At 48.1% G+C, this 16,725-nt stretch overlaps 4 protein-coding genes across 4 annotated transcripts; all 4 read right to left on the minus strand.

The window, feature by feature from the left end:
• Positions 1-215: 215 nt before the first annotated feature.
• On the minus strand, positions 216-2,153 carry N7517_000867 (flavin-containing monooxygenase; the record flags this gene model as incomplete). Its single annotated transcript, XM_056718597.1, has 1 exon — positions 216-2,153. The coding sequence occupies one exon, from the start codon at positions 2,151-2,153 to the stop codon at positions 216-218; it is 1,938 nt and encodes a 645-aa protein (XP_056582732.1).
• Positions 2,154-2,402: 249 nt separating this feature from the next.
• Positions 2,403-3,536, minus strand: N7517_000868 (uncharacterized protein; the record flags this gene model as incomplete). Its single annotated transcript, XM_056718598.1, has 1 exon — positions 2,403-3,536. One exon carries the CDS (start codon positions 3,534-3,536, stop codon positions 2,403-2,405), a length of 1,134 nt encoding a protein of 377 aa, XP_056582733.1.
• A 2,005-nt stretch (positions 3,537-5,541) lies between these two features.
• Positions 5,542-7,113, minus strand: N7517_000869 (uncharacterized protein; the record flags this gene model as incomplete). The annotated part of the gene is made up of 1 exon (XM_056718599.1): positions 5,542-7,113. One exon carries the CDS (start codon positions 7,111-7,113, stop codon positions 5,542-5,544), a length of 1,572 nt encoding a protein of 523 aa, XP_056582734.1.
• Positions 7,114-8,442: 1,329 nt separating this feature from the next.
• On the minus strand, positions 8,443-15,959 carry N7517_000870 (type I polyketide synthase; the record flags this gene model as incomplete). The annotated part of the gene is made up of 8 exons (XM_056718600.1): positions 8,443-8,594; positions 8,659-9,328; positions 9,388-13,727; positions 13,806-14,733; positions 14,795-15,157; positions 15,217-15,485; positions 15,547-15,691; positions 15,753-15,959. 8 exons carry the CDS (start codon positions 15,957-15,959, stop codon positions 8,443-8,445), a joined length of 7,074 nt encoding a protein of 2,357 aa, XP_056582735.1.
• Between the last annotated feature and the right edge of the window lie 766 nt (positions 15,960-16,725).

The following is a 16,725-nucleotide window of genomic DNA, read 5'->3' on the forward strand; positions in this document are numbered from 1 at the left end:
GACTGAGCGATAGATGTGGCCCTCGTTGAATTACCTAGTTATATAGCCAGATGTGCAGTCCATTATAGAGCCCAAAATGCGGCCTCTTACACCGAATAATTGCTATCATATGTCTCATGGTCTAACGAGGCATTGTGGTGTATAATCGGTTTAGACTAGTTAGTATATACTGCTATGTGTGAATCGAGATTTCTTCCATCATGCCGAGCCCTTGCTCAACGCACCAAGATACCCTTCATGTCACCCTCAGCTCGCCACTTCTCAATAATCCCAAGCCAATGTTCGATTCCCGAGCCCCAAATACCCGACCGTGCTAAGACCATCTGTTGCTTGGGTGGCATACGATCAAGGTCACCTTCCAGATTAAAGTATCCCGGTGTGCATCCAATTGCAACCCCCATTGGCGCAGAATGCATCATAAGTTGCATGCCCCAATCCTCTGCTGCTTCAGTGGACGGGGCAACAACGAAGTGCGCACCATTGGCCTTACGCTTCGCTTCAGTCAATATATACGAGATGTGCTTCGCGTACTCGTCAAGATTGAAGCAATAGTTTCCACTTGTAGAGGCCTGCTGAGGTCCAGAGAGGAAGAGATTTGGGAATTTGGCATCGATGGCACCGTGTAGGGTTGTCGGGCCTGAGCGAGGCCATTCCTCACTCATGGAGACTCCATTCAAGCCTATGATTGGCATGTTTGCTTTCTCGGATGGGGTACCAGCGGGCGGCGCAAGGAAGCCTGTCGCAAAGATGACTACATCGGCCTGGTAGGACCTGTCGCCAATGACTAGAGAGTCTGTCGTCATTCGGTCAATGCCCTTGCCGTTGGTATCAACAAGAGTCACGTTGTCTTGGTTGAAGGTTTTGAGGTAGTCGTCGTGGAATAAAGGACGTTTACACCATACAGGATACCAGGGCTTGAGTTTCTCTGCGGTGACAGGATCCTTCACCTCTTCATCCACGCGAGCATGGATGCGGTTTTGACGGGGAGCGTCAATATCAATCAATCTTGCCGTGTATTCTGGTATATCTTCGGGTGATCTGGGTCCTTCTGTATACCCAGTTAAACCAACTAATCCAGGAGCGCGGGTCCACCCATCGTTGACCAGGTTGACTGCTGGCACTTTTCCAAGAGTGAAGTGTTGGTGGAAGTTCCGCATTCGCTCTCGTTGCCATCCTTTCGATCGTGCAACCTCTTTGTGGAACCATTCTTCGTCAGTCTCTCGCTGATCACGAACGTCTACCGAAGCCGGCGTCCGCTGTACGACATAGAGGTGCTTACACCATTTTGCGAGCTGCGGAACAACTTGCACCGCCGTTGCTCCTGTGCCGATGATCACGACCTTCTTATTCTTCAATTTAGCAAGCGAAGGGTCTTTGGGCGATCCACCAGTGACATTGTATGCCCAACGGGCAGAATGGAACATGTCACCTTGGTAGTCCAGAATCCCCGGGATGTTCGGTAGCTTGGGCCAGTTAAGTACACCAGCAGCAATGGTGACAAACCTGGAGCGAATCTGCAGAGTCTCTGGAGACTGGCCCTTGCGACACTGGATTAGATTTACCGACCACTCTTTGGCATCATCATCCCAAACAATCTTCTGCGCTTGGGTTTGGAAAGCAGCACAGTCTACCAATCCCCATTTCTTCATAACAAGATTGGCGTACTCCCGGATCTCTTCGCCTTGAGAATACCGGTGCTTAGGTACATATCTCGTCTCCTCCAGATATGGGAGGTAGGTATAGCTCTCAATGTCACACATGAGCCCAGGATACCGATTCCAGTACCAGGTGCCACCAAAGCCGCCGGCCGGGTCGATGATGCGGATATCTTCTGATGGTATACCGGCCTCGACCATGCGGACGGCATTTTGGATCCCACCCCATCCGGCACCGATGATGAGCATTTCGCTTCGCTTCTCTGGGAACTTGACTTGGAGGGGTTGGATTGCTGTCGGGTCAACCCACGGATCATCGGCGAAACGCTCATACTGAGCTGACTTTGCGACTTCGATAAACTGTGCGTTGCCGTCGTCGCGGAGACGTTTCTTTTTTTCTTCTTCGTAGCGGGCTTTCATTTCGACTAGTTGGGTGGGATCAACCCCCGCATTGGGAGTGGATAGAGTGGCATTGTCTTGACTCCTGATGCTGGACATGGTGGAAAACAATGTGTATTGATGAGTTCCAGTTAAACTAAACTCGGGAGGCTGTAGGTAGAAAAGAACAATGCCAGTTTCTTCAGGACATTGCAAATGTGAAAGTTGAAACCAGCTACATCAGCTGAGTTTTTTAATTACCCCGCGGTCAGCGACCGGGGGCTGTAAAGACTAAGTTGGGGACTGAACGGCAGTTGTATAGTATGGACAAATGAGACCGGTACAATAGATGAGACTGAGATGGGTGGCCTACTCCTGGACTCGCTGTTTCTTCCAAGTCAAGAAAATAACATAAAACTCCTCCGCATTTGTGTCAGGTAACAGGGGGTGATCTCCAAGACTAATATCGCTAGTTCTGCCCAAGTTGGATTGAGGATCAAATGGCACCAAAGCCGGGGCCGCAAGAACAGGCTCCTGTTCCTGACCAGATTGGGATTCTGACTCAGCCTCAATGTTGAATTGCCCTACACGTCTTTGTCTTTTCAGCTCCGCCTCTTTCGCCCCAGCCCAAGTATATGCGCTCTTTGACCTGAAGTCAGCAACCAGATACAAGCCCTTATCTGCCTGCACGGGAAACTTCCACTCGAAAGCTTGTTGTATGATGGCATCTAACTGGTCTCTCTTCCGCATGATCGTCTCGAACTCGATCACCAGTTCCTCAAGACAGGGGATAGAGCTGAATCGATTCCCCCATGACCGCGCTGCGTTTTCTGGGGAAACAGCCTCCCCCATCTCGGCTGCACGGGTTCTCCCCGGCCGGAACGGGTCGATGCCCAAGGGGTCATTGTTCTCCCAGAACCACCAGTCCGTGTGGCGAAGCGTAATGGTGATCTTCTTCGGCGCGATCCTGCACTCCCCTGGCAAACTTGGCCCATCGTTGCCTATCGTTAGCCCATCCCATATCTGGGACCAATTATTGTCCTCTAGGAAATACTGCTGGGTGAAAAGGTGTATATGCTGGACCTGAGCCCGTTGTTTCGGAGTCATTTTGCGAAAATAATTGAGCGGCGATGAGGCGTCATTGACATGCGGCGGAGACCGATAGAACCAGAAAGTATGCTCATTGATTGCTGGTGGGAGGAGGGATGCCTCGCCATAGATTTGCTGGCATGTCTGAAGGAGGGCGGTTTGGATGCGCTTAGGCTGCTTGTACCCAGGCCGGTAGTAGAATTCATTTTGCTGATATACAGAGTGAGGATTGTCGTCTGAGAGTACATCCTCAGACTCCAGAGCAAGGGTATAAATGCGATTGCGGATCTCGGGGGGAAAGACGGTAAATAGGGGCGACGTCAATGGGGCTGCAGGTAGAGATGGGACAAGGTCCTGGATCGTCACCCATCTCTGTGTGCGGTTTTTTAACTGTCGACTGCGACGTGAATGCATGTTGTGGGTAGAGTTATGGGCTAAAAGAGAACCGATTTATATCCAGGCTAGAGAGATATCCTAAGATCTTGATTTGGATTTCGCCTCTACCCCGCTAACACCTAAGCTTGTTTGAGAAAAGTACCAGATAGCCTAGAAATGTCTCATAAACTTATTTTGGGGTAATTATCAGACAAACCTCTAAGAGAACGTATCGAAATGAACAAAAGGCACTTCAGAATTCCCTAGGTTGTACATAAAAAAATAGGGAGCTAATCTGACCTGAAAATTTAGTACGGCCTTTCTACGTATTCCACATGCGAGTGGTCCACGACAAAACACATAGTAAAAGTGATATAGCTGTCACTTGTATTTCAACAACCAACGTTTTTATTTAATTTTATGACTGGCCGATAGCAATCGATAAGTATTTTTAGTGTTATATGTCAAGTTCAAATAAATCAAACAACTATATTGTTATCGTATTGAAAATTACATTGCTGAACTCCAGATATGTATCTCAATCACTTATTTCTTTAATCCCCTAAAACTCTATAAAGTGGCTATATACCATTTAGAATGTACTAGGTTATAAGAAACAGTTTATATAGACAATCATTGTTGCACTAACATGCTGTAATTTATCGCTTTTACTATGTGTTTTGGCGTGGACCACTCGCATGTGGAATACGTTAATTAGATTTTCGCCATAGTTTCTGCCACTAATTTTTCATTTTGGGCGAAACAAGCTTTGCACGGAAGGGCAGAATGTCAATATAATCATTTCAGAGGAATACCTGCAACATTTTGTCGCTATAGTGTCCTCATGTCTGTTCCTATACGATGGATCTATTGATGAAGATGAGCGTGCGAAGTAGATGGCTTCATGGGTGCGCTCACAAGAACTCGTAGGTGCTAAAGGTGCCTTGGAGTCCTCTTGGCTACATGAGTATACCATTGATCGATTGCAGGGCGAACATCTAATTACTACACACTGATAATTTGATGAATATCATCGACCAGTTTTGGATGTTTCATCCACATGCTACATCGAACTCCTATTATTCAAAGTCACATGTTAAGGCTCTCCATCTACTTTCCAGCTTTTTCAGAATCCAGTATCAAAAGCAAATTGCTCCGCAGATGTGATCTCTCTAGCTTTCTCTCTACCTCGGAATTGTTAGGTGGCGCGCGCGGTGATTGTGAGGAAGGGCGCAATGTATAAACATCAACCGAGAGACCATCCTGTACTTAACTGTTTCTCTTCATATTCTCTTCAGAATCCCAGTTAATTCTCAGTGGTTAATGGGCCTTGGGATGATCTCAACGCCAACCTTGATTCAGGCTGCATGCCAAGAATCCTGACTCCTACGAAATCGAGATTAGCGGCTTTGATGCAGGTTGATACATACCATCCTCACCCATTCTTGCATATAACATGCATCAAGATTGCATCTCAGGATGAGATTTCATTTCACACTCCGTTCAAATTGCTTCAACATACTTCCTCCCTCGGAATCCCTTGCTCTCTGCGTTCCATTCATGTTTCCATTACAAATTCATATGAGGGACCTTTATCTGCATCTTTAGGAGGAGGCCCATAGATATCGCTTCTTGCCAGGCATTGAGAGGTTGGACAGTTTCCAATTTATTTCTTGATACTACATATACTTCTGGCATCATCTTTACAAAATATATCTCGTACATGCTTCGTATAGTTTATACTGTACATTTCAACATATAGCACACATTAATATGGCTTTTACTACTTACATCGTACGCCTCCGAAACCTATTGCGATACGAAATAGTGATGGCAAGACATCCCACAAAGTTCTACCTATGTTGGGTTAAGATTGAATAAATTTTATGAAACTTTTGGATTAATGGACTTGACTCTAGTATAGATATTGTGACGAGAAGCCGATCTATAGCTCAAATTAAATAACAAAATGTAGATCATATCATATGTCATAGTTGGCCCAAAATACACAAGGCAACATATATCATCTTTCATCTTTCATGAATCATGAATCGAAAATTGGCCCGTAGGCTGGAATCCCTTGGGATTCAAACTCATAAACAATACTTTGAGTCACAGCAGGGTTGCTGATCACAAATACCGCCTCTGCTCTAAATTCCTTGAATTGCTGTCGAATGACAGGAAGCATGTCAACACGGCCAACGCGACTGGTATCGAAGATAATCGGGTCTGGACTCATCTTGTGAACAAGATCCAGGACATCCTGGCCATAGGTCTTCAACGGGTCACGTGTCTGCCAAATGACCTTGATCTCGGGTCGGTTTTCGTCGCCTAGGAACCCGAGGCATGGACCTATCCCGGACCCAGTGGTCACTATGATAATACGGTCGAAAACACGAAGGCCGTATCCGACGCCGCGCATCAGCGCCCCGCGCTTCCAGAGATGGGTTGGCGGTTTACTGATGGTATCAGCCGTCCAATCGCCTGCTTTTGACACAACGATAGACCAACTCCTCTTATGCCCGTGGCCCTTGACAAATGGTTTCTTGCCAGGCGTATTCTTCTGAGGTGCATTCTCAACAACTGGAATGGGGTCTGGAAAGCCGGCAAAACTGTGCCAGTCGCGCAAAGGATGCTTGGAGACCTGGACACCCTTTGCGAAGCTGATTTGGGTGAAATCAAAGGATAGTCGTACAGCATGGTTAGACAGGGGCTCAGCCTGTACTGGAACCCTGCGCAAAAGTAGCCATGGATGGGCTATGGCAATGATAGCCGCAATCAACAGCCAAAATGCAGGAAGAGTAATGAGGAAGTGGCCAAGACTTTCCTGAGCTGCATTACTCGATTCATGAGCAAATATCATGACTAGAGCCACGAAAAGGGCCAAGATCAGCCATGAAGTGAATCGATGGGTGAGCTCAAAGTAATCATGCATCCTCCTGCGGAAGGCTGGGTATGCCACGACTACCATCACGAAAAGTAGCACAAGAGTGAAGTAGGCCACGGCGATTGGCGCAGCTGAGAAACATGCATCTGTTGCTGAACTGATAGGAATGTTTTGCCAATACATTTGTGACAGCACGGCAACAAATCCAATATACCACACCAAAGATGCAGTCCCACAACCACTGTGAACACCACCGTAGTGAGCTGCCTTAGCAGCCCTACGACGCAAGGACAAGGGTGCAGTTCGAGGAATCGAGCACACCACTCTATAAATGGCATTCACCATCATGGGGTGTCGGGCGAGACCGCAGGCCAGCAAATTTACGGCAGTCGCATCCACGAGTGAGAGGAGCTTTCGATCACAGATCACCACGTAGAGGAAAACAGCGAGATTTGCGAAAAATACGAAAGTGAAGAGCCGTCGATAAACAGTAAACACAGCATATCTGAAATGCGCAAATCGCTTTCGTCGGGGCTCTGTGGGCTGAGCCTCCAGATCAGTGTCGGGAGAGTCGTAGCCACTGGATGGGACCTCTTTGGAAGCCTCTTTAGAGGCCTCTTTCAATACCTCTTCGGAAAAGGTATCATCAATGATAATTTCATGGTCTGCGACAATGGCCCTGGCCGGGGGTTCCGGCATGGACAGGTCGTTCTTTTCGGGGTCTGCCATTGCTGGATGTGAGAAGACGGAGGAGGGAGAAGGGACCAAGAAGATTGGATATAAAACCAGAGTGTTTTATTTTATTTTAGTTTTATTTTTTCCGAGCCGGCCAAAATACACCAAAAGACGCCTTGCACATTTTAGGGCAATTGAGGATTTCGGGAAATCGCGAAATCGCGAAACCCTGCAGTTACGTTCCCGGTCTTGTTAAGGAAGTAATGGATCCATGAGAAGGCTCCACTGTGTGGAGATACTCTATGCTGCACAGACACAAAAAGTACGGAGCAAATTGATAGTGGCCCTGCCTTGCATTGACCAGGAACGTGGTCCAGCCCGAGCTCAAGAATCTTCCCCTCAGTCTGTAGATCCTTCGAAGTGTTCCCATTGGCTATTTTGAAATTCGACGCAATTCGGAATACCTCGGTCGATGTGACTGGACGGACGCCGGCATTGGTAGCTCCCGAGACCACCCGAAAACGGACAGTTAATATACAAATAATCTAGGTAAACTTTGTCTTGGAGCTGGAGCTGGAGCTGGAGCTGAGATATGTGAGACCAGGGAGAATTAAAAGCAACAATTGAAGATCGGGATGGCCGGCGGAACCCGTAAAAGGTAAGCTAAGTAAGTGGGGCTTATCGCCTTGCTTAACAACCTTGGAAGTGGCATGTACATGGTACATATGGGTGCACTATATGTACTACGTACTATGCCATCCCTGCAGCAGCAAGGGAGGCCAGCAGAAATGGATTAACAGGGCAACGTGTACTTTCGGACTCCACGTTCCTTGTTATCATTCCGAAGAGTTCGAGAGTTCGAGAGTTCCCCACCCCATCCCGCTCAACAGGACTCAAAACTCGGTCTTTCTGTTGATCAACACGATCGAGAAGTGTCGATCCAGTTCCCGATATATGAGACTATGGGCTGTCATTAGTGGAGCGTGGAGCAAGCCGTAGACGAAGCTGTCGCGCTTGGTCCCCTACTTTGTATATTGTCATGCTCGCCATTGAATGCACGATCCTGTAATATGCACAGCGGGGCCATCCGCCATGCAATATGCAAAGTGCAAGGAGAAACGGTCAGATTATCATGTGAGTTTGATGAGACTCAGGACCCACTCGCGGCACGGGCGCCCAGACACGGCAAGCCTTGGCAACTTAGTACGTTTTGTAAATTTCATGAGTGAAACATGGTATTGTAAGTAAAAAACACATATACTGAACTAGTGAAACTAGCGAAAAATGAGATGCGCTAAAAAGCAAGATAGAAATACGATGGTTGAGGAAAAGGTCGTCAACTAATCCAGATTAAGCATGGAGTACATATCGTTGAACAGATCTTCAGCTCGACACTGAGACAAATGAACTAGTGGAAGCGATTTTCCTCGCTAATGCCTTGGTTGGTTGCGAGCCAAGGAATTCGAAAGAAGACAGTTCTGACCCCAATTCACGAGAGACCCAGTTTTGCACGGCGGTAGCTTTGAGGGAATCGACTAGAGAAAAGCGTTAGTCAACCGAAAGGCCATAGTAAGGGGAATATTATCAAAAGAAACGTACCACCCAACGCAGACAATGGTAGATCCGAGTCAATAGCATCAGCGGTTGTAGCCATTGCCTCTGCTAGATATTCACTCAGAGTGTTAAGAACAATTTCAGTTGCAGCATCGAGGGAATCAGCCTCCTTGAGTAAGGTGCTGGTCTGAATAGAATCCTGAGCATCCTCAACAGCGACACAAAGCCGATGATCAAACTTTCGATCAAGGACCCAGGCCGTAGAGCCATTGCTGCGAGACAGAGATTCTGTCATACCAGCGATAATCTGGGACGGAAGAGAAATATTGCTGTTAATGATCACTTTAAGCAAGGTCTGGAGCTCATGGGTCATGATTTCTGTGCCTTCAAGATGTTTGTATCGGCGGCGGCGTTGCTCTGGATCTTCGGAAATGTCACTGAGTCCACTGGCATCTGGCACAAGACCGATGTTGATAGAATGACCTGGGAGACCGTGACTGTGTCGCCATTCCATGAGAGCATCAATGAAACCATTGCCCGCAGAATAGTTAGCCTGACCCATATTGCCAATGACACTTGCGACAGAAGATAATGCGACGAAGAAAGTCAAGCTTCCATTCTCTGAAAACAGATGGTGTAGGTTCAGTGTTCCGCGGATCTTGGACTGTGTGGATTGGGTCCAATCATCAAAAGTCATGTTCTCGAACATTGCGTCCTGAAGATAAACCAAAGAATTAGCTAGTGTTAATGAAAAGGACAAATGAGAGAAATTACCTTCAGAACTGTTGTACACTGGATTACGCCTGCGACTGTCCAGTTGTTACTGCGAATCTTCTGTGACAGGTGGTCAATGTCTGCCTGTTGGGAGATGTCACAGCGTAGTAAATCTATGCGGCACCCACGATCACGAAGAAGATCGAGGGCGAGCTGCTGGGTGGGTTGTACCCCGCCAGATCGTCCAAGGAAAACCAAATGGCAGGCACCAGACTGCGCCAATGTATCAGCAAGCGCAAGACCTAGATTGCCTAGTCCACCTGCCAAGATATATGTGTCTTCCGCTGGTAAGCTAGTAAGATCTGGTAGTGGCTGCACAATGGGAACCATTCCAGAAGCCTGGAGATCTATGATAGCTCGGGTGTTGGTCAATTTGCAGTGTTTCAAAGCTCCCTGGAGATCAGAAACAGGGAACATGGAGTAAGGTTCCACGCGGTCCAACATCCGATTCTGCTTCATATATTTAATCACATGTCGAACCGAAGTATGCAGATTGCCAGGCTTCTCCGAGAAAGTTTTCTGCAGTCGCGGCGAAGAGAACGTGCAGCCACTGTCGATGAAACTTTCTGGAAGAGCACTCAGCTTCATATCGGTAGACAGATTAATGTATTGTCCACCTGGGACCAGACACCTCGCCGCATTCCGACCAGGATACCCGCCAAGGAAGCAAATGCTGGCGTCAACCCCACACCCATTGGTCAGCCTAGAAACGCTCGTTTCCAGGCTACCATGAACGCCCAGAATTCGATTCGCCAATACCGGGTATCGAGAACGAAGGCTCTCGGTGGTTTCTAGAGAATCAGTTGCCACGATGACCTGCATGTCCATGGCAAGGGCATAGTCTATCATGGCATGGAGAGTTTGATTGATTGACCCAACTAAAAGCACCGAGGAGTTTGAGCTGAGACAACCAACGTGGGTGAGAATTTGATAAGCGCTGAGGTACGCGAGGGGAGTTGATATCGCTTTTCTTGGGTCGGTGTTTGAAGGAATTCTGATAGTGTCACTTTCCAAGACCTGCATTGTTGTCGAGAGTCCCGAGTTCGCAGATGCTAACGTCAAGACCTTATCGCCAACAACCGAGTCGTGCACGCCAGATCCGATACGAGTTATCTTTCCAACAATCTCGAACATTGGAAGAGCTGTCTCTGGTGTCTTCCCCTGATCCCCGTGTAAATCAAATATTGTGGCCATCTCAACCTTGATCTCAGTGTAGTCTGGCCGAAGTTGTTCTTCGGCGAGCGTTTGTTCCTCCCAGCGTGCATTATCTGCGTCCTGGAACTTTAATTCAAGTGGTCTCGGATCAAGCGTTAGGTCTGAGAGTACGGGTCTGGGGCCATTCACCAGAGTCTGCATGGCCTCAACCACCGCTGGGGTCTCGAGTACCCGTGGAACTAGCAGTCGACCGTTTGCCAGACGATACTCCAAGTCTGGCCGGCGTGAGCTCTCCTGTGTGGTGAGCTGCATGACTTGGAGAATGCCACAAGCTAGTCCAAATTTGTCTTCCAAATCTTTCAAATCCACCAATAGGTGTGGGATAATAGTGCTCCACTGTTCATTGCGAAGTGTCCGCAAAAGGCCGCCGGTTGCACCGGATCCAATGTTATCGACAGCCCCTTTGGTCCAGCAAGGTGACACCCAAAGAACGTATTGAGCTCGGATCAGCTCTTGGAGACGTTCTAGATCATTTTCCGTCCAGCTGGATACCCAGGGACTTGCCAAGTCAAGCAAGGAAATCACAGTCTTTCCTGCTAGTGTAGATACCTGTTCCAATCCAACAAGGACCAGACGAACGTTATGTGTGGCAAAGATCTCCTCAAGGTGCTCAAAAACAGGGAAAGCGTTGGAATTGTCTGCTGGACTCAAAACATAGATTTCAGAGTCTGTTGTCCATGAGACTGGCGTCTTGCGCGCGATGATAAACCTGCGGTCTTCGGTCGTACTGTGAAGTTCGAGCCCGTTGAAGCGCTGCAGTGTCTCCGCAACTGCGTCCAGATTGGTATCTGACACCCGCATTGCTACCAAACCTCCGTGTTCAAGAATGGTCAGCAGGCAAGACAGGATTACCTGAGTACCTTTGCCATCCCACAGTCTGGGCTCATCGATCACAACCAAATCATACTTGTCCTGAGCGAGTGACGAGGATGGAAGTTCATCGAGCGCAGCGATGGGAGTCAGGTGAGTCCCTGGGGGGCTATTCTCTGCGGGAGTGATGCCCTCCACCTGGTTATCGGGGCGACATGAAGCGATAGTAACTTTTCCTAGGCAAGGTCGCTTTCCGGCACTTGGGATAAGCTCTTGGAGATCCTCGATCCAAGAGCTTGGTGCGTCCGAAGTAGCAATTAGCGCCCTGGAATCCCCGTTGGTATGGCACAGTCTCTTGATCCATTCAACTAGCTGGAGACTGCTGGATTGCACGGTCATTTTCTTGTTTCCGTCATGAATTGTAGTGACAATCGGCGACTCCAAATGCTCATCCCAAACAATCGACGAATATCGGCTCTCTAGTGAGGCTTCCTCCTGCTTTTGAGAATTGGGGTTGAATGGAAGGCGACCGAGATGAACACCTTCAAACGTGATCCAGGGCTGTGACCAGGAGGGGTCCGATGCGATACACTGGGATCGCGACTTTCCATCTCGCCACTTAGTCTCTGTGTGGACAGCGAATTTCTCGCCTGGCTGGGGTTGGAACGTATTTGAGATGTAGATATTGTCCACTCCGACAGGTATATTTGCGTCATTGCTGGAGAGTGCGTCGGAGCAAGACAAAAGGGCAGACTGGAAGAGACAATCAAGGGTGGTGGGATGGATAAAACTGGCCGACTCATTTTCGAAGGGCATTGATTTCTTGGTGTCTGTAACCACTCCAGATAGCCAGATACGAGGCTCTGAATCGCAGAAGGAAACCCCAGTGATTGTCTGGAAGGCTGGGCCTACGGTGAGTCCTCCTGTTTGAGACAACCATTCACGTGCTTGCGTGACATCAGCCATTTTTGCGACTGCTTGGGTATTCTTGATGCGCTCCAATGCCGCTTCCCAGTTTGAGTTATGCTCGTCATTCTCTCGGTCTTCATACCGTGTAATGAATGCACCCTTCGCATGTTGAATCCAGCCACCACCGGACGGAAGTGAGAAAATTCCAAATTGATACCAACCGGGCATCCCTGGATGAGGCGAGACCTGAAGGAGTGTCTCCAAGCCTCGTTCTTCATCCGGGATAACCACTCCTCGCATGAAACGAAGATCTTGGAATTCAATGCCCTTGATGTTGGCCTGGTCATCAGCTAATTGCCGCGCTGCCTCGGTCGCCATCACCAACATCCCCGCCGCTGGGAATACAATCGATCCGGCTACAACATGGTCAGCCATCCATGGATTCTCCGAAAGTCGCAAGAAATTTCTCCATCGTGGCTCCAAGGCGTTTTGGTAATCCACGGCAGCCCCCAAAATATCATGACGGGGATGCTTGCGTTGTCTCAATTGCGCTGTCTCTATCGGCTCATGCCAGAATGACGTTTGGTGATTCCAGGGGTAAGAAGGCAAGTCAGCAACTATCGTTGGGCTTGTGGCATCGACACAACTGTTGACCGCAACAAGGTCTACTGTATGTCCTGTGCTCCAAAGAGATCCAGCAACTTCCAATGCTGTTTCCAAAGCATGCTTGTTCCGCGAAACCAGTGAATGGTAAGGCAATGATGCCATATTTGCGTTGACAGATTGTAGAATCTGAGTGACAGGTCCTTTCAGAACGGCGTGTGGGCCGATTTCAACCAAGGCAGTCCATTTGATTGGAACCGGTCGTCGGCGAGACTTGATAGACTCGCTCAGATTTGCGAGCTGTGACACTGCGGCAGTAAACTCTACTGAGCTTACCATGTTGCGCACCCAGTATGATCCACCAAGCTCGGCAGGATAAACGCGCTCCTTGGTGACCGATGAAAGCATGGGAATTGAGCCACTGTATCGATCTTCTGGTTTGATACAATTGATGGCATCACCTACCACTTGAACAAGTTCCTCCATGTGAGGAGAATGATATGCTGTATCAATGCGCAACTTTCGGGCGAAGTGACCATCCTGTTGTAACCTTGCTTCAAGCTGGTCAATGAAGTCCACATCGCCCGAAAGTGTTGTACTAGCTGGACTGTTGACACAGGCAACCACAACCGAACGTGGGGGCAGCTCGTCAAGGTATTTCTGTGCGTCTGCTGCAGATATACCAGTAGCAAGCATACCTCCTCGTTTGTCACTCTGGGCGATCTGTTGTGAAAAGAAACCACGGAACCATGCGACTCGCATAGCATCTTCATGAGAAAGATATCCGGCAGCATATCCAGCGGCTATGTAAAAGACACAAGTCAGCTTCTATCTCCCACGAGATACTAGTTTCAAGAGAGAAGGATAGGAGATGTTCATACCAATTTCACCGCTAGAGTGACCAACAACTGCGTTGGGATAAACCGACCAATTGGCCAAAAGATCAACCAATGCAATCTGCAACGCGCAGGTAATAGGCTGACTGCGATCGGGTCGGTTGATTTGACTGTCTTTTGCCTCTGCGTTTATCTCGTCCACCATATTAAAAGGACATCCAAGGGACGAAAGAATCTTTTGCGACTGCGCCATGCTTTTCCTGAAAGTGGGAATGCTCAAAAGTTCCCGGCCCATTCCAGCCCATTGGCCACCCTGACCCGTGAACACAAAGGCAAGCTTTGTTTGAGCTTTGCGACTCGCCCGCGAAAATTTGGGGAGTCCCTTGTCCAAGATACTCTGCAGCTGGTCTTGTGAGTTAGCAACCGCAAAGCTGCGGAATCCCAACTGCGATCGGCGTGTCAGCATGGTATGAGCTAGATCTTTCAGTGGGATCTTCTGCTCGGTCTTTCGTTGACGTTGAAGGAATGTGCTCCATTCTTGACCGGTCCGTTCAATGCCAGCTTGGTCAAATGTAGAAAACACCACCACCCGAGGGGTCGGCTCCCTATGTTCAGCATTGCCCTGGAATAATTCTGGGGGCCCTTCGACAATTAGGTGCGCATTTGATCCACCGAATCCAAATGAGTTGATACTAGCCCGCCGTGGAAGATGATCCGGCCAGGGCATAGTTTTGTCGCTCATGCGTAAACGCCAATCAGCGAGCCGGATCTTGGGATTGATATTTTTGAAACCGACGTTTGGCACCAACATACCCTTTTCTAAACACAACACGACTTTAATTAAGCTCGCAACTCCTGCGGCGCCTTCAGTGTGACCGAGATTTGTCTTCACTGAGCCTACGTATAATGGCTCATCAGTCGGTGTTCGTGCCTGACCCAAAGTCATTCCGACAGCAGACAGCTCTAGGGGATCCTATTTATTACCAAATTAGTAAACCAAATGTTTGAGCCATTGATAGAGTTGTTTTGCTTACCCCTGCTGGAGTTCCAGTTCCATGGGCTTCAAAGTAGGCAGTGTCTCTCATTGAGATACCATGGCGCTCATAAACTGAACGAATCAAGTTGGCTTGAGAAGTTGGACTGGGCAATGTAATTCCCGGAGTACGACCATCCTGGTTGATTCCTGTGCCGCGGATGACGGCTCGAATATTATCTCCATCGGCTAATGCGGCACTGAGGGGTTTCAAAAGCACAGCACCGATGCCCTCTCCTCGGCCATATCCATTTGCAGACTCATCGAAGGAATGGCTTATTCCATCTGGACTCATCATGTGCATATAGGAGAGTCTTTGTGTAAAATTAGGGTGCAAGATGAGACTAGCTCCAGTTACGAGGGCCTACCACAAGCATGTTTAGTACGTGAGATATGCAGATGTACAATTGTTGCAGTACTCACCATTCCACATTCCCCAGATCGCAAGGATTGTGCTGCTAGGTGGACCGCGGTCAAACTCGAGGAACACGCAGTGTCCATCATGATACTCGGGCCTTGGAGATCGAAGAACCACGACAAACGATTTGCCAGCATAGTCCTTCCGTTACCAGTTGCCGAGTTGTGAGGCATATCATAGATATCTCTTGTCGATAATAGCTCATAATCATTGGTCATTGAGCCAGAGTACACTGCCGTGTTGCTCCCCGGCAGGGTATCTATTGGTATTCCGCCTGTTTCGCTCATTTTAGCTTCACTGGTTTCCCATAAACCTCCAAATTCCACATATCTTACTATTTTCAAATGTTTCATATGCGACTTCGAGCAACAAGCGCTGTGCTGGGTCCATGCCCTCCGCCTCTTTGGCTGTGATAGAGAAAAACGGAGCATCAAATCGCGACGGATCTTCCTGCAAGAAAAATCCACTATCATGATTGATCTAATCGACCATGATCGCCATATTAGAATAACAAACTAACATCTAATTGAGGTATTCATACCGCTCCTTTGCGTTCATGGCTGGGGTGATGCCATCCCGAAGCTTCATATCGGCTCGTGGGAACCCTCCCATGACCAGTGCGTCCGTCGCATAGCATCTGCCAAAAGTTCTCAACGGAGTTCGCTCCTCCAGAGAAGCGACACCCCATTCCAATTACTGCAATCCCCTCCATTTCCGCAGTGGCAGAAGTCGTTGGTCGACCAGGCATCTTGTGGGTATAGAATAACTGAGGACAGGTTTGGACAAGATTCAAAAAGGGATGCTGCGGGGTATTATACTCAATGGTATGCAAGTCTCCGTCGTTATTGCAGACCATAAATCTGGCCATGAATCCTGGACGCTAGTGCGGCTAATGCGTACAGTCTCGCATATTCACATGCATATATTACTGGCTATCTAAGCTATCTAAGCGGAACACGAAGTGGAGACCTGGACTCATTAAAAAGCACTATGGACGATGTATTTTGTACATCAATGTATGTACATCCTTTGGAGTTTAGCTTGGCGAACCCCTGTTTCCGAGTTTAGAAACAAATGTCTGGGATATTGATCTAGCTAATGTAGTTGGATATGGTTCTCCATACACATCCAGCTCTAATAACAGGCTCAATCCCACGGTTTGCTGTAGGTTTGTGTCTGAATTCTCCTGAGTAAAAGCCTGCAAAAATGCTGTCAAGTGGAGACTGTTTACTCCATAGATCAACGAACTGGATCGTCAATGCTTCAAAATAGAGATGTGAATTATACTGTGACACCATGTTACCAGTATCAGTCACTGTATTTCAAGTAAATTTTTGACCCGGCCTCCACTATATTATCACACTAAGCCAATGTTAGTAGCCGAACATTGCCTATCAGAAATTCTTTTGGATCTTTTTTTGAGATTCGCAGAGAGTCCACTTTCCCTTCCCAGCCCCCCTATTCGAGAGTTCCACTTTTCGGAATCTCCGTCCTTGCATGGATGTATTTTAGAG

This window comes from Penicillium concentricum (assembly GCF_028827145.1).
Source record: "Penicillium concentricum strain IBT 3081 chromosome Unknown utg000001l_segment0_segment0, whole genome shotgun sequence".
Lineage (NCBI taxonomy): Eukaryota > Fungi > Ascomycota > Eurotiomycetes > Eurotiales > Aspergillaceae > Penicillium > Penicillium concentricum.